The 18,037-nt window shown below is 47.3% G+C and overlaps 1 protein-coding gene across 1 annotated transcript in view; it reads left to right on the top strand.

The window, feature by feature from the left end:
• LOC125739867 (cadherin-11-like) overlaps positions 1–18,037 on the top strand; it is a 63,665-nt gene that overhangs the window by 29,215 nt on the left and 16,413 nt on the right. Inside the window, exons 3-5 of the mRNA XM_049010389.1 lie at positions 4,074–4,368; positions 9,955–10,074; positions 10,737–10,904. Of these exons, the coding sequence (XP_048866346.1) occupies positions 4,074–4,368; positions 9,955–10,074; positions 10,737–10,904 (583 nt within the window). The remainder of the gene's footprint in view (positions 1–4,073; positions 4,369–9,954; positions 10,075–10,736; positions 10,905–18,037) is intronic.

Genomic DNA, 18,037 nt, shown 5'->3' with positions numbered 1-18,037 from the left:
CAACACATAGTATTAACATGTGGCATTAACATGCCGTGTAAGGCACAGGACCTCAACACATAGTATTAACATGTGGCATTAACATGCCGTGTAAGGCTCAGGACCTCAACACATAGTATTAACATGTGGCATTAACATGCCGTGTAAGGCAAAGGACCTCGAAACATAGTATTAACACGTAGTATTAACATGTGACATTAACATGCCGTGTAAGGCACAGGACCTCAACACATAGTATTAACAAGTGGCATTAACATGCTGTGTAAGGCACAGGACGTCGACACATAGTATTAACATGTGGCATTAACATGCCGTGTAAGGCACAGGACCTCAACACATAGTATTAACACGTGGCATTAACATATCGTGTATGGCACAGGACCTCAACACATAGTATTAACATGTGGCATTAACATGCCGTGTAAGGCACAGGACCTCAACACATAGTATTAACAAGTGACATTAACATGCTGTGTAAGGCACAGGACCTCAACACATAGTATTAACACGTAGTATTAACATGTGCCATTAACATGCTGTGTAAGGCATAGGACCTCAACACATAGTATTAACACATGGCATTAACATGCCGTGTAATGCACAGGACCTCAACACATAGTATTAACATGTGACATTAACACAGTGTACCAACCTGTAGTATTAACATGCGATATCAACGCGGGGTATTAATATGTAGTATAAGTACGGGCTATTAACACAAGGCATCAATACACAGTATTACCATGCGGTATTAATTCTTTTGTCTCATATTGAATTAGCCCCTGTGTAGCCATTCACATAGTATTAACTCTCAGTCTGCCTGTCTGTCAGGCTGAATTAACCCCTTCTCTGCCTGTACGTCGTTCTCTTACTATACAGTCTGCCTGTATGTCATGCTGAATTAACCCCTTCTCTGCCTGTACGTCGTTCTCTTACTATACAGTCTGCCTGTATGTCATGCTGAATTAACCCCTTCTCTGCCTGTACGCCGTGCTCTTACCCCTCAGTGTGCTTGTCTGTCAGGCTGAATTAACCCCTTCTCTGCCTGTACGTCGTTCTCTTACCCCTCAGTGTGCCTGTCTGTCAGACTGAATTAACCCCTTCTCTGCCTGTACGTCGTTCTCTTACTATACAGTCTGCCTGTATGTCATGCTGAATTAACCCCTTCTCTGCCTGTACGTCGTTCTCTTACCCCTCAGTGTGCCTGTCTGTCAGACTGAATTAACCCCTTCTCTGCCTGTACGTCGTTCTCTTACTATACAGTCTGCCTGTCTGTCAGGCTGAATTAACCCCTTCTCTGCCTGTACGCTGTGCTCTTATCCCGCCCCTTCAGCCCTTCTGATGGCTGGGTGGGGAATGTTTTCTATGTTATGAGAGTTATCCTGAAATTTAATTGTTGAGTTGCCCTGTCTCCCCACCCTGGGGAAACAGTGTTTTCATTCTCTTTTTTTATCACATTTGTTTTCCCGAGTAATCAGTTCAAGTCATTTAGGGTTACTGGCGCGGGAAACAAACACGCATGCTGCCAGCACTGACAGACCCATGATGTCTGAAACAAAAGGCAAATTTCAATTTCAAGCCGGTTTGCTGGCAGGATTTAAGGCTAAGGTGGTGCCGGGGCCACTGACAACGAGCCTGAGATAAACATGCAGGACAAACACCACGGACCAGATAGACTGGCTAAATACTGCCGCTATCTCACCCCTTTTGAATCCATTCAGATTTATTTTTACAACTGGCAGTAGTCATGCTTTGGAAAATTCTTGGGGGAAAAAAAGTGCAGTAGTAACCATCAGGAGAATGTACGGTCACCTTGTGCCTCGTCATGCCGGATTGTGGGCGTGTCCCTTCGAGGCCCCCTGGGAAGCCACACCCACAATCTGCTATTTAAACAGTCTGTCTGCTGTTCGGGGAAATTAATAGCCTGCGGTAATGAAAGAGAAGGCGGTTCATATATATTTATATGGAAAGAAACAGAGTGATGTCTTCTTTTCGGCAGTCTCCGAATTTTAAGGGAAAGTTTCACGGTATATATATTTAATCCCTTGTGAGTATATTTCATGCCGGTGCTTTCCGCTGTGTCAGGCTTTCGGGGCTCCTAATTCACTCTGCTTTCCGGCGGCAGGGCGCAAGAGCACAGGCCTCCAGGAGTCTCTGGACAGCTTGCAGTTCTGCAGCCTGAATTATGTTCCTGTCCTAAGTCGCTTCACCACAATATATCTGCTGTGCCACTCAGGGCCAGAAGGGGGTGTAGCGGTTAAGAATATGGGCTTAAAACCTGAAACTCACTGGTCCCAGGATAGGTCATGCTATGGTACTGGGCCGTAAGTCTTACAGAGGGGGCAATCTTTATCATATTATGGTTTATATGAGTGATAGATATGTGATCAATTCAGGTAATTATTATAGGCGTATTACATAGCTAATGCTTGGGCTCAAAGTGACTTTGAGTTTTATAGATAAACAGCTTTGAAAGAGGGAGAAGGGAAGCAGATGGGACCTATAGAGGAAGTGCAGGATGTGGCATAGCTGCTACACACAGTAGCACACCCCTCCACGTGTGTCCTGGGGCTCAGGACCACACCTGCCATTATCACTTAGGTGGTTGCCGGTGGGAGCAGCCTGTAGCGGGAGGATAGATGGCTGCTCAGACCCAGCCCACACCACGGGTAAGGCGGCGGCCCACTCTCGTTTACCGGCTTGCTGATGACCAGCTCAGTTTTATAGTTCAGTTTTGGCTAATTGCTCTCTACTTGAGCACCTGCTGCTTGCTCCTAGGGCCGTCTTTGAATCCTGGCACCATGCTGTGTGATCTAAGGTTCATCACTGATCCTCTGAGCAGGCCTGGTTGTTGGCTTTGTGATCGAACTGGCTGGGACTGCCGCTTTGACCATATGATTAGTCTGATGTTAAATTCGGCGATTAGCTTCTCTTACCTGGCGGGGCATTCTGATGTGTAGCTGTGATATGTCGTGCGATTGTTCAAACGTGATTGTGATCTGTGATCGGCTTGGCAGACCTGGACGTAAACTCGGGGATCAGCCCTCCAGGCCTGGTTGCAGACTCCGTAATTAGCTTGGCAGGCCTGAAATAATTGAGTATGGTGAGAACACACGCAGTTTTTGTTTATTTAACCGCGGTGCTCTGGCTGCCTCGCCCCCCTCAGGCTGTTCAGCTCTGTGAAGTATTGAGCTGTCAGTAGCGTGCAGGCCCAGCACGTTACCGCGCAGACAAAGTCATTCGTCACTCGGTGGCATGTTTTTGAAACCTGGGTAAATTCGGGTTATCTCGTGGACGTACTCATTCCCAGTGTCCTCATCTGTTTTTTTTTTGTTTTTTTTTCTTCTGCTCCCGGTTATGGCCGGGAGCCAAAAGGAGATCGAATAAAGTAAAAGAAAGTCGCAGAGACTCTGCTGACGTGGAGAATGGGAGGACTTCATTGATCTCGTGGAGTGGCTGGTTACCGTCCGTCATTTATAAGTGGGCTTCGGGAGGTGGTGGGCGTGAAAAGCTAGAGTAAGACCCACCAGCATGAAGTAAGTCCGAGCGCAGTCCATATCATCCCCACGGAGGGTAGATTAAACGCAGAGGGTGTCCGCACTGCTGGATAAAGGGCAGTGCTGGGCTGTTTTCCCCCACTTATATCAGCACTGATAAATTGTGCTCCTCTGCTCTTCTCATTTACTTTAAACGCTTCCGACAAGCTGCTCGCTGGGCCCACAAGCCGCTAAGTTCCCAGTCAATATCGGGCACAGTCTGGAGGCTCGTTCATTTGCCATCCCTGCCTTCATTCATCCCGCTTCCTCTGAGTAATTCTCTGCCTCTTCTTTCCAGGGGGTGTCTCAGGGAATCATTCCCTCCATATTGGCAAATTGTGTGTGTGTCTTTTTTGTCTTTTAATATCGTTTTCGTAATTTATCTCCTCCCCCCTTGCAGTTATTTTGCAGTTCTGTGATGGGCCATTTGCGAAAACACTATACTTAAGCACAGGTTCACTGACTGACTTGCATTTATGGGAATGAGATCTGTTCTCACCTTCTCCCCCCCCCGTCCCCCCCTGCCCCATCCCCCAGCTGCGCACGGACATGGACAGGGGTGACGGGCGCACCAAGTACATGCTGCGGGGCGAGGGGGCCGGCTCGGTGTTTGTGATCGACGAGAAGACCGGCAACATCCACGTCACCAAGCCGCTGGACAGGGAGGAGAAGGATGAATACCGGCTGATTGCCACGGCGACGGACCGCCAGACAGAGCGTTCCCTGGAGTCTTCCTCCCAGTTCATCATCCGCGTGCAGGACATCAATGACAATCCGCCAGTCTTCCAGGACGGGCCCTACAGTGCCACCATACCTGAGATGGCCAACATAGGTAAAAACCGCACCCAAAAATACAGCGTCTATTATGTAAGGGTTAAGAATGGACCTAAAAGGTTTTCCTGTGAGTGCCTTGCTTGTGTGCTCCAGGTGGGGGCGCCACAGGCCCGTTGCGTATGCTTCTCTCCCACCCACACCCTGCCACTCCTGCCTCACACCACTGAGCACAGAGAGGCCATAATGATCACTGCCAGCCATGGTAATGCTCTCCTGTCCTCTCTTCCTTCTGACCTCCTGTCATCCCCATAGTCCCTCTCTCTCTATGCCCTGCTCTTTTTTCTCTCCCTCTTTTTCTCTCCATTTGGCCTGTACCCTTCTCTTCCTCTCTCAGTCCCTCCGTACACTGTTTGTGTCTCCATTCCACTCTCACTCTTTCTCTCCTGTCCCTATACCCTGTTCTCTGTTTCTCTCCATTCTCCCTCTAACATTCCCCTCTCTCTCTCAGCCTCTCTGTCTCTCTCTGTGTCTCTCCCTCTGTCTCTCTCTCAGCCTCCCTCTCTCTGTCTCTCTCTCGGCCTCTCTGTGGCTCTCTCTCTCTCCCTCTGTCTCTCTCCCTCTGTCTCTCTCCCTCTGTCTCTCTCCCTCTGTCTCTCTGTCTCTTTCTCTCCCTCTGTCTCTCTGTCTCTCTCTCTCTGTCTCTCTCTCGGCCTCTCTGTGGCTCTCTCTCTCTCCCTCTGTCTCTCTCCCTCTGTCTCTCTCTCTCAGCCTCCCTCTCTCTGTCTCTCTCTCCCTCTGTCTCTCTGTCTCTCTCTCAGCCTCTCTGTCTCTCTCTGTGTCTCTCTCTCAGCCTCCCTCTCTCTGTCTCTCTCTCGGCCTCTCTGTGGCTCTCTCTCTCTCCCTCTGTCTCTCTCTCTGTCTCTTTCTCTCCCTCTGTCCCTCTGTCTCTCTCTCAGCCTCCCTCTCTCTGTCTCTCTCTCCCTCTGTCTCTCTGTCTCTCTCTCGGCCTCTCTGTGGCTCTCTCTCTCTCCCTCTGTCTCTCTCCCTCTGTCTCTCTACCTCTGTCTCTCTCTCTGTCTCTTTCTCTCCCTCTGTCTCTCTGTCTCTCTCTCTCTGTCTCTCTCTCTCGGCCTCACTGTCAGTCTCTCTTTCTCTCGTATTTCAGTATTCTACTGTTTAGTTTTTTCATAACAGACCCTTTCATCCAAGGTGACTCACTCATCTTACGAAATATATATTTTTTAATTTCTTATTGCCCCCCCCCACCCCGGCATGTTTACTGTAGAAATCCATAATAAATGATTCGCTCAAGGCAGCTCTTTCCATCACAGTGCACATCTGGCCTTGCTGGTACACATGTGGAGCCACCGATGCACATCTGGGTTGATTGGGGCTTTGATTTGGCTGATGTGCCATTGGATCTGCTACTGTGGCCCCCACTCCTGATATTGCAGAGAAGTCTTGTCTGCTCTTGGAAGTTAGGGCTGCTTTTTCAAATGGACTGTACTTTATACAGGGGAAAAAAGGACAGCTATGAACTTAAGTTACCCCGTCCCCTGTGCCAAGCCATTGCTCTCGGTAACGAGGTGATGTAGGGGGCCGGGGAGTGGATTACATCTGTGAGCGATTCATTTGTCTGGACAATGCCAGGATGTTTAATCACCACCCAGAGCTGCTCCCTGTTTTCTGCCAAATTTGCATGCCCATATATCAAGGAATAAGTGCACTTAATTCTCTGTGATTCATTTTAGATTTAATTTTAGGATATGAAATAATAATCGCCATAGCGATGTCACTACCTCGAAGTCTGTAAAGCTTTTTATAGCTGTCGTTTTTGGTGACATATAAAGAGATTGTGTTTTTGCTTCAGTAACGTGACTCTCCATGTGAAATAATGCTCCACATGGTGCAGGAATCCGCCCACATGTGTTAGGTTTGTTTTCTTCCCAGATTCAATTCCCAGACGGGCTGTTAGTGCCAGATCACAGACAGCATTGCACAGTGTAACTTCCACATGCAGTTTAAATATTTTGTATTATTATACAATCACATCAGCATGGTTAAACCTTGGGGTTCAGATAATCAAATGCAATTCAAATGCAATTCAAATTAAATTTGAATTCAGTTCATATTCTATTCCTTGCACATCTTTCTCGCAGACTACAGAATGACAAAGTTCACAACAGTACAGTTCAATCAAAACAATAACTATATAAAAATAGTATTGCAGTGCATCTCCAGACTCAAACTCTCCCCTCTTTCGTGCTCCTTCTGTCTCGAGTCTCTTTATTTTCTTCTCTTTGTGTGACACAGCCAGTGCTTTGATGTGGGAAAGCAACAGCTGCTCCACAAATCCACTGTCCCCGCTGAGATGCCAAGCAGTGGCTCATGGGAAATGTAGTTTCCATTTTCAATGATTATCTTTTTTTTTAATGTTTTTTTTTTCAGTTTTGAGGCTGGTAGCCTTTGGTTCATTGGGAAAAGCTTGATTTGTTTGGAAAGCTTGGAAAGAACGGAAACAAAGAGGCTGTTGTCTATGGCAGGACTGCCCCGTTAACTGGGGGTGGGTGTGAGGATGGGGAATGATGAGGGGGTGTCAGGGAAAGACAAAAATGGTGTTAAAAGTTAAAATGTATATGTACAGATATACCAGCAGAAGGGAGCCGGGGAAGGTGGAAAACAAACAGAGTGAGGCAGATGGAAGAGGCTAACAGAGGGTTGGAAAAGGAGGCACGGATAGAAGTGAGAAGAATGAAAAAGAGAGGAGGATGACTGGAGTGGGTGTAAGAGAGGGGTGATCAAGGATCCTGGTCACAGCTGATAGACCCGAAGTGGGCAGGAGTGAGATTGGGTGATGGCATGATGGAGAGAGAGTCGGTGTTGCTGTTGGTTACGCCATGTAGTTGCCGTAGCTTGAACCTACGGCTGCTGGCTTACTGGGGGCGGTTTTATGAATGCTACACTGCCCGTGGCTAGCCATGTGCAGCTCGCCTCTGCTTTCTCATTCCCAGCCAGCCCTCCACATCGACAGGCTCCCTCGTACTCCATGGCGCCCCCAGCTGTTTCTTTTTCGGCACAAACATCCAGTTCTCTCTGTGCTGTGAAAATAGCTTATTTGTAAGTTATTTTAAAAGAAGCGAAACTTTGGCAGATGGGTAGAGTTTGGAAGAGCAGTTATTTTCCTGCGCGTGAGTAGAGATGCCACATGCCGTATACGGCGACCTGTCGGCCTGACAACGGCGGGGACGCGGCCCCTCCCTCCTTCCTGGATGGCTTCATCAGCCTCTTGGCGCTGTCTCTGTGCAGCTTGACATCCCCGGAGCTGCCCCGCTAGGTCTGCATATCTGTGTCTAAAACACGGCATGCTGGGAAGGATGCGTCGTCTGGTGTCTCGAAGGGGGGCAGGCGGGCGGCGGGCCAGTTCACGGCACACACTGCACATAAACAGCCACACTGACAGTGCTCACTTCACTGCGCTCCATTCCGACTCTACATTAACCCGGTTCTGCTCTGTACCACTGCCAGAACATATTTCGTTTATCGGCAGGATATGCCACAAACCCCTTGCAGGTGACTGTTTTGTCAGGCACTCGCCCCCAGTGCACTGCCGGATCTGCCTACGAATCCCAAGATCCCCTTAGTGCGAAAGAAGGGTCATTAAACTTATGGAAAGAATTTAAAAACCCACATTTCAGCAATGCTTTCAAGTCTTTGTTACTGATAAATTTTACAGATCCCAGTATGTAGTTAGTCATCAGTCACGACAATGTGGTTGGAAAAAAAATAATATATATACAAATGCTAAGAAATGTGAAGTTAACTACGCAGCAAATTTGAACATAATTTAGTTATGTGGTAGACAGTCTCCGAGGTGCGTGTCTAGCTCCAGTTGTCTTTACCGTGCTGTTTATATTCCGCTAGGCTCCAGCTCACGGCTGTAGAAGTGTAATCCAAACACAGATTTAAATGAGAGCAAACAAGCATGGAGAGCGATTGGATAATGAACGAGGAAGCAGAACGTGACTGCTCGCATGCTGGCAGGCATTGTGCCTCTTCGCTATACCGCTGTCAGGTAGATCTGCCCACATCCTATTGCTGCCTTACCCAGACTTACAATTAATGACTCACTGTTCACTTTTCAGTGCTGAGCTAAACTTTGATAACTTAATGCATTTCGCTGAATGATGCTTTTGATTTTAGGGACACATGGAAGTCGCCGGTACGCATGTAGTATTTGCTCAGTCAGCGTGACCGTTCCCCCAAGCTGCACCAGGGACGTGTGTCACTGTCACTAATCCTAGCCTCCTCCTTCCCATTTTTAGGTTGCCCCCCACTGTGAAGGTAGGGGTGTATACAGATGTGGGGTCACAGGGACACTCTCTCCAGCTGAAAGCTCACTGCCCCCTCCCCTGACACTCACCAGTTCCAAACATACTGGCTAACTGAGGTTCCCTTCTGCTATGAAATATATCCCCTCTTATGTCCCCCAGCTTAAATAATGCATACAGAATTGCCTGTGTGTGAAGGAGATGGGTACTTCTTCACCTCGGAGGGGGGGGGGGGGATCTGTCCTTTCTGTGTGAGTACTTTGTATTTACACCTTGGGTCACATAAAATTATTTCAGTTGAAAGCTTTAGAATAGGAAAATATATTAAAATAATAATACCTGTAAGTCTTCTTAAAATTAACTTTATATGATTTTTTTTAGTATATTTAGGTTGTAACTTCAGCATTTTCATGATATGTGAAGATGTTCAAATCAATAACATATAACTGAAAGCGTAATATAAAAGACAAACGACAGTATAGAAACACAAGGGAAGGTTTTTAATAATGCATGAATAACAGGTTTGCTGGAATCTCCCTTGCTTGGCATTTCTGGCATGTGGAGAGCCTGAATGGTTTGATAAGTGCCCTCGTTTGTCCTGCTGTGGTCGTTCGGAACGAATAACAAAACAAACAAGTAGGCAAACAGACGAAGACGAGCAGCTCTTGTAAGGCACGCAGTCCACACAGATCTGTTTATCGGACTTACAAGCCAAGCCAGTTCGTATAGCTAAAAAACGCAATTACCAGCCACACCAGAGTGATTTATAGACGCAGTGAACGTTTTCTAATAATAAATGGGAGTGTGTTGTTTAGACACGTATTTAAACTATACTTTTGTACAGGTGAGGTTGATATTTATGGTGTGATTATAATGATAAATAGGCTGTTAAGGTCAGAGATACTCAGCTAGCTAATCCTGGACTGGTCACTCCCTTTGTCATTTTCTGTCAAGTTTGGTGGTTGGATTCTAATACTGTTATATAGTGTTCAAGGTGTCAATCAGATACTAATTAAAATTTATACTGGGTGAACAGGGCCCCCGGAGGCAGAGAAGGGCTCTACAATTTGTTTCACTCTATTTCAGTCGTCATCCCAGCTATTGCAGATCATGTATCAATACCTGTGTAAGTACAGATGTCTTGAAAATGACAAGTATATCTGGGATGCTGCTCATTTTTCTGGCTTTGATTCAGGGTTGGGGGGGCATTGAAAGGTTGAATGCCCCGCTTGCCTCTCCTCCCCAGTGACTGGTCCTGTGGGGTCAGACGCTCTGCTGAATTCACACTCTCATCACTGCAGCCTGCTGTTTTTCAGGTACATCCATCATCCAGGTGACAGCAACAGACGCAGACGACCCCACCTACGGAAACAGTGCCAGACTGGTGTACACACTCACCCAGGGCCAGGAGTACTTCTCTGTGGATCCACAAACTGGTCAGGCTCCGCCTCTTTCTCTATCTGTATTTGACTCTCTGGTCAGGCTCCTCTTCTTCCTCTGTCTGTATCCCTCTGGTCAGGCTCCGCCTGTTTCTCTATCTGTATTTGACTCTATGGTCAGGCTCCGCCTCTTTCTCTATCTGTATTTGACTCTCTGGTCAGGCTCCTCTTCTTCCTCTGTCTGTATCCCTCTGGTCAGGCTCCGCCTCTTTCTCTATCTGTATTTGACTCTCTGGTCAGGCTCCGCCTCTTTCTCTATCTGTATATGCCCCTCTGGTCAGGCTCCTCTTCTTCCTCTGTCTGTATCCCTCTGGTCAGGCTCTGCTTCTTCCTTTTTCTGTATTTGGTCTTTGTCTCTAAACAACCCTGTTATCAGGCCCACTTCTTCCTGTATCTGTATATGACCCTATGATCAGGCTCTGCCTCTTCATCTAGCTATATACCACCTCCTGTCTTTCAGCACCTAATTGTACCTCAAGGTTCAATTGGAATTCAGAGCATGTTTTGTTAAATTCAGCACAGGAGCGTTCATGTTTGCCGAAGCATAACAGCATGCCGGATTGATTTCATCTGGCCCTGTGCTTGTTTGCATTATCAAGGCTGATATTACTGTTCCTCATGTGAGTAACCGCACGCCGCCCCCTTTCAAACCCCCACAGGCATCCTACGTACGGCCGTACCCGACATGGACCGCGAGACCCAGGACCAGTACCTGGTGGTGCTGCAGGCCAAGGATATGGGGGGTCACCTGGGCGGGCTGTCAGGGACGACCACGGTGACAGTGTGGCTGAGCGACGTGAACGACAACCCTCCCCGCTTCACTCAGAGTGAGTACTGCTTTAGCTGCTGCTCTGGGGGGTGGGGCCGGCAGGGGGCGGGGCCGGCGGGGGGGGGGGGGGGGGGGACGTGGCCTGACTAAATCTGCTTTATCTTCGTTCACTTAAGTTTAGCTCAGACTACCTTAAATCCCATGCTCCATGGAACACCGCCCTGCTCTCAGTGATAACATGTATGTTTTGCCTGAAGCTTTTATATAGGTGACTTATACAGCATCCATTTGGTTGAAGCTGCCACATAATTGACTTGGAGAGGGTTCATTAGATGAATGCTTTTTATAGGTGACAACATCCATTTGGCTGAAGTTGTCATGTAGTCAACTTACTATTGGTCAAGTTGGCTGAAGCTTTTGTATATGTGACTTATACGGCATCTAGTTGCATGAAACTTTTATATAATTGACCTACCAAGGGTTATTTGACTTACAGAGGATGCAGTTGGCTGAAGCTTAAGTGTAATTGATGTGTGAAGGGTACAGCCGACTGAAGCTTTTATATATGTGATTTATACAGTATCTGGTTGGCTGAAAGCTTTAATGCATTTGACTTACAGAATATGCAGTTGACTGAAGCTGCCATATATTTGGATTTACTGAGAGGGTCCAGTAGGCTGAACCTTTTATATAGGTGACTTACGTAGCATCCAGTTGACTGAAACGAACATGCATGCAAATAAACGGACTCTCAGAGACAGCCCCCTGCTAAGTAACAAGCAGGAAAATGGACTTTTTGAAGGACAACCATGCAGAGCAGCAGGTGAAGCATCTCCTAACACCACAGAGGGATGACAGGAAGAGGGTCAAACTGGCTTTGGTCAGGAGTTTTGTTCATTCATTTCCTTGGGGACTGATAGAGGAGTAATCTTGTATGGACGATTATCTAATTTGTTGTATGAGACAGAGAGAGTGAGAGGGAGAAGGAGAGAGAGTATGATATACAGTAATATGTCCTTCGGGGGAGCGTGAAGAAGGCCGAGGACAACGGAGAGGAGAGTGAAAGACGAGCTGGACATAGGGAGGCCTTGAGTGTGTGTCAATTGGGTTTGCTAATTCTGTGCTGGAATAATTTGGAGAGAAGTCCCCACAAAGTGAGTGCCTTATTTCTGTGGCTTCCTGCTTTTAAAACATTAAACTTTAAGTAATATTTTGCCACATTTATTATCAGTTTTCAACAGTTTTTCAGTTTTGTCGGGGTTGTGAATTATTAACTCCTTTAAAATGAGAGAGATGGAGAACTTTCCTTCAGACAAAAATATAATTATCCGTGTGTCTGTGTTTCGGCGTGCTGGCGAATGTGTTGCCGCATTGCGTGTGTGGTGTGAGTGAGACAGGGACGTGTGTCGGAGATGTGGATCTGCTTTATCTGCATGTCGCATCTGTGTGTGTGTACATACTTGAGGAGGAGAGTTCTGTGTGACGAAATGAGATTCTTGCTTCTGATTAGATTAAGCCGAAGGGCATTTTATCTGAAAAGTGAAAGAGAGTGAAAGCGGAATCTCTCAGTTTGTACACACACACACACACACACACACACACAGTCATATAGACCTGACCTCATTTCATCTCACACCGAGGAGGAAAGGCAGCAGCAGCAGATGCCAGCGGTACCTGCCCCCTCTGTCATCCCCCCCCCCCCCCCCCCATCCCATCGTTCGTCTCTCCACGCCTGTCGCCCACCGCTGCCCGATCCAGCCCTTTGTCACATGGAGCCATCATTCCAAACAAACCGGCCACTCGCACGCGACAGGGGACAGAGGTTCTGGCTGAGGCGGCCGCTGCCTGCTGACAGTGAGCCGTATCAGCTGTGACTTTACTCTCCGCTGGCCGGGTCTGCTGTCCGCGCGCAGCCTGTTGGGCACCAGCCGCTAGACACCCACTCATGCACATGCACACATGGCACCCCCCCCCCCCCCCCCCCAGCTGAACGTCCACCACCTCAAAGTGAGGTCATAGCTGTGTAGATACCGTATTTGTGTGTCATTTGTGAGTCATGCTTACACCTCCTGGGTCACGAATACTCAGAAAGCAGGACATAACTGCAGGTGTTGCTGTCCGCAGGTAGACTGAAGATCAGGAGGTCCATTACATCTTGGGGAGGGCAGCGTGTGGCTCAGTCGGTTAGGTACCTCTGATCAGAAGGTCGCTGGTTCAAATCCCAGGGTCGGCACAGTGATTTCGTTGCTGGGCCCTTGAGCAAGGCCCTTAACCCCCTATCTTCCAGGAGCTGTCTGACGCTGCATTCTTGCTTGTATGCTGCTAAATTAAATAAAATAAAATATAAATGCATGGGTTGACACTGACACACTAATGTGGATATACAGTGAACAGCACCAGTTAAGCAGCCCAGATATTACCTACATTTATGCGCCTATGAAAGCTACTTATATACACAACGAGCATCAAATACCTCTCTGGCAGGTTTTAACTTTGCCGTGGACCAATCGCATGCATGATCTGTTGAGAAAAAGCGAGGATTTGAAGAGAAGAGGGAACTGGAGAGCCTCTGTGACTATGAGTCAGTTATCTCGTCAGCTTCCTGTGGGAAATGCAAAATGTCAGTTAGTCCCGCTGTGATTCAGTTTGACTTCACGGATCGGCGTGCGTCTCTGTGTATCTCGCTCTAATTCCATTTGTCTGTACAAGGACACCTTGGAGGTCTAACACACTGACACACTGAAACAGCTGCATGGATACTTGGAGGTAGATAAGATGGACTTTATTGATCCCCGGGGGAAATTCCGGCGCGCAGACGAGCATGCATATAGTGCAAGACAAGACGAAGTGAAAAGACGGTACACAGAGTACAAACAAGTAAACACAGTGCAAACAGACTGAAAAGGTGCACAGTGCACAGAACACCCTAAAAAAGAATATTAAGGAAATAAATATGAATTAATGAATGGAATGTGCTTAATATGTTCAATTTATATATATATATATATATATATATATACTGGACTGTCACTACAGCAAAGATGGGGTGCTTCCTGATGTGTTAAGGATGGGGGTGGCACATCGGGGGTGGGGGACATGTGTTACTCTGGTTACTCAGAGACTGGTTACTTAGAGACTGGTTACTCACTGAGGCACTGACACAGACTCAGGTATTCATACACACTGATAGACAGAGACCCATAGACAGACGCACACGTACAGACAGATTGCCACTCGCCAGGGGCATACACAGGGGCGGGGCCAGCTAACTAGCACCAGCTGGACGCTGATTCGCTGCTGGAGTGCCCCCCTCCCTTGTCATTGGCTAATGATTTTGTTGGCCCCTCCGTATGAATTATGAGCAGACGGCTAAGCCTGTGAATGACTTTCTCGTTCCGGCTGGCGGCAATGTGGTCGAGGAGCTGGCAGTCCACGTATCCTTAAAATAAGGGGGAACTGGAACTGTTTAGTTCGCATGGTTCAACACACTGATGGGGAACAAAACAGCCGCTGGGGAGATGAGGATGTGCCAGCCGCCTCAGGCCTGAGCTGGGGAAGAGACCCAAGAGGACTGTGCCCTGCATATCAGTCAAATCTCAGGGGCTGTCTCCAAAGCGCTGCGCCTTGTACATCACAGAAAACTGAAGGACACTCTTCAAGGTTGAGTGTTTGGCAATGGGAAGGGCTAGGGGATCGTCACCAAAGTATGGTGTCTTGGTCTGCTGTGCATATACAATGAGATAAAAGTGACGAATAGTGCAGTGTGATTTTGTGCCTTTATTTGGCGATAGACTGGTTAGTTAACACCCTGCTTTTGCAGTAGATGGGTGACACTTCTGATTAGTTAACACCTTGGGTTTGCAGTAGATCAGTGATGCTTCTGGTTGGCTTACATGGTGGCTCTGTGTAGATGGATGAGGCCCCCAAAGTAATGAGCAGCATTACAGGAGATAATGTCCATGGAGACGCTGATATGGGATCCACTTTAAAGAATTAGCAATGATGTCTTGTTTTATCACCCGTCTCGCCCTCATCTGAGCTAATACTTCATCCAAAATGCCTGCCAGTTTCTGCCTTGGAAGACCGTAAAATGAAGCCGTAAACATCTCTGATACATAGGATGTTTCCCTGTAACCTCGCTCACATCACTTCATAGCTGCGTAGAATTTGGGGGAACCAATAATTATGACGATAAGGCCGCGTCAGAAAGTCGCAATCATCTTAATAACAGTCACAACACCAATCGTGAGCAGTGAAAACTCTAGATTTAAATTAAAAATGGCAGTGGACCTGATGTTTCACCGATGCACCTGAACCAGAAAGACACTCCACATTAAGTAAGTGCACCAAAGGAATATGAAAACGTGGCCAGCGCATCACCCAGGTGAAGGACGAGCGTTTTGCTCAGTAGATGGATGGGTGATGGGTCTCCCAGGCTGTCTGAGTCACCGTTTGTGGCCCAGATGCCTTAACTTTTTTTGCTTGTTTGCTTTCTGTTCATCTCTGCAGGCTCCCTACCTGTAGTGATGATGTGGTGTAGGAGGTTTTGGCTCTGACACCATCCTTGGCAAATCCCTTTGGGAGTTTCTCTGTTTCCAGGCTGTATGGCTCATATAATACATAGAGACTGTAATTTTCTTGTTGACGAGACACAACGGATGCACGAAAGACCTGTAGGTCATGTGATTATTTCTTATTCTTGGGCGAATGAGGTAGTAGGGCTTCTAGCTAGTGGTGTGTTGCTCTTGAGTGTTCAGGAAGCACACTCAACAGTCCCGACTTTCAGATCCCAACAGATTAGCACTCTTCTCTGGGCCTGGAAAAGGCAAATCCTCTTTTCTGGAACATAGGAAAGGTCTTAATAAAAGTAAGGCGGTTCTGCTTTATAATGTTCTTTTATTTTGTATCCGACCGTGAAGCTCGGCCCTCCTGATGAATTCTACCGAGTTGCATAGTGCAGACTCCCTCTAAATTATCCTCCCCGGAGTCTTGTCACGGGTAAGTGCGGACGCAGCCGGCTTTATAGAGGGTAAAATCAGAGGTCTGTCGCCCGTGGAGCAGTAAGGGATCTCATCTACCGCCGTGCCTCCAGCACTTTTATGCTGCACAACTTTAACAATGTTTGCAAAATCGGGTGTTATGTGTTGGTGGAAATAAAAAGCGTGGATGTCCGACCCCGGGTATTCCACAGTGCGGTGCGTAGAGGCATCGTTTAAAGAGTATACGGTCCCGTTCCATCTGTCACCTTGGGGGGCTGTGTGTTGTGATGGTCTTAGCATGGCCGGATAGTGACAGGGATGATGCAATGTTGATCTGCTGCTAGTTGGTCAAACAAGCAGTGCCACATTCAACAAGGACTTTCTATTTGCAGCTCAGCCTGCCAGCGAGGGCTGCCGCTCAGTCCGTCTCCTCGAGGGTAGACTGGGCTCTTCGGGACTCTCCTCCATTTAGTATAGTATGGTTCTTGGTAGGACTGGGCGATATCACATCGATTCTATATAGCGATACACAATAATCACCAGGGCTTCAGATCAAAGGGGAAGCATTTGACCAGATGCCAGCTTTTCAATACTATACGGGCATTTGTTTACGGCCACAATTTGTTAAGCAGATTGATAGTATGGCTAAAATATCAATGAGGCATTTTATGACGCCCAAAAGTTAGCAAATTCGGCATATCCTTATGGTCAATGAACGTGTCAGACTTTAAGCTGCAAAAAGTACCGCCACAGCACCGACATCTCTTTACCTTGTTTATCCGCAAGATCTCCTCTTTTAAAAGGTATCGTGGCTGCTGAACTGTTCCTTTCTTCACTGGCACTTCAGTGGAAATCGCAGTAAGGTATACCAAACATAGTATACCAAACATAGTATACCAAACATAGTATACCAAAACGGCATGATGTGGCGTGCTCCGCTAACCCAATTTAATAAAGATTTGGGTGTCACAAAATGCATCTCATTAATATTTTAGCTGTACTACTAATCTGCTTAACAAATATTGGCCGTAAATAAATGCCCGTATAGTACTGAAAAGCTGGCGTCCGGCCAAATGCTTCGCTTTTGATCTGAAGCCCTGGTGATTATTGTGCATCGCTATATAAAATCGATATGATATCACCCAGCCCTAGTTCTAGGATTTTGTAAAGTGGGGGCATAAAAGAGGGTGCAATTAACAGAGTGGGGCCAACCTTATTAGCCAATGATATGTTTTGAATTGATGAGTGACAGGGGAGCGGTCCAGTTATCTTCCTGCCCCCATGGCCCCACCCCTGTATACACCCCTGACAAGGGCAACTGACCAAATCTCAATCCACGTGTCTCACAAAACGGCCTCACGGGCCACAGTTACCAGGACAAGCTGAGTCCACCTTGTAAAGACATCAAATTGTTAAATGCTGAGCATGGCCTTTGCTGTAAACGGCCGCTGTTATCGGCTCTGTCCCTGTAATGTTGCTGCTGTAACCCTGGAGCACCTGAGATTAATTCGAATCGCGGCGGGCGATTAGATCCCAAGGGCGAAGCTGGAACATGGGCGGCTTCCACTTGCGCTGCAAACATGCGGATGAGGGTTTGGCAGCTCGGGGGAGAAATGGTGCAGGAAAGCGCAATTATACATAAATAATAAAGCACACACATAACACAAAAACACTTAAATAAATAAAGCCAGTCAACTTCCAGCTGCCCTTATACACCATATTTCCAGGCGTAACATCACTTTATTGGCATTATCCTCGTTCAGTGATGCAGGGTGAGCACACATCCACGCACTTGGCTGACCCAACACTTTTCAGGGCCCTAAGCAAAATTGAATTAATGTAATTGTCATTTGTCATCTACCTTCTCATTTTGACTGGCTGATCATATAGATAAGATAATCTTTATTGTCATTTGTCACGAAGTTGAGAAGGTCATATATAGGGGTCCCCCTTGTGGCCACTGGGCCCTAGGCAGCCGCTAAGTTTGCTGATACCTTGGGCCGGATCTGGACAACGTACAGGATAGGTGACCACAGTGAGTTGGGGTTTATCATTCAGTGCAAGCAAGTGATACTAAACCAGGGACGGGGCCACAAGGGCACTGACCCCAGCTGGATGCTGATTGGCCCCCTCCCCTGTCACTCACTGATTCAAAACACATTATTGGCTAATAATCAGGTTAGCCCATCTGTATGAATAAGGGCCCCTCTTA

The sequence above is a fragment of the Brienomyrus brachyistius genome, chromosome 4, assembly GCF_023856365.1.
Source record: "Brienomyrus brachyistius isolate T26 chromosome 4, BBRACH_0.4, whole genome shotgun sequence".
Taxonomy (NCBI): Eukaryota; Metazoa; Chordata; class Actinopteri; order Osteoglossiformes; family Mormyridae; genus Brienomyrus; species Brienomyrus brachyistius.
Note: the sequence above shows the minus strand (reverse complement) of the source record. Positions and strands in the feature narration are given on the sequence as shown.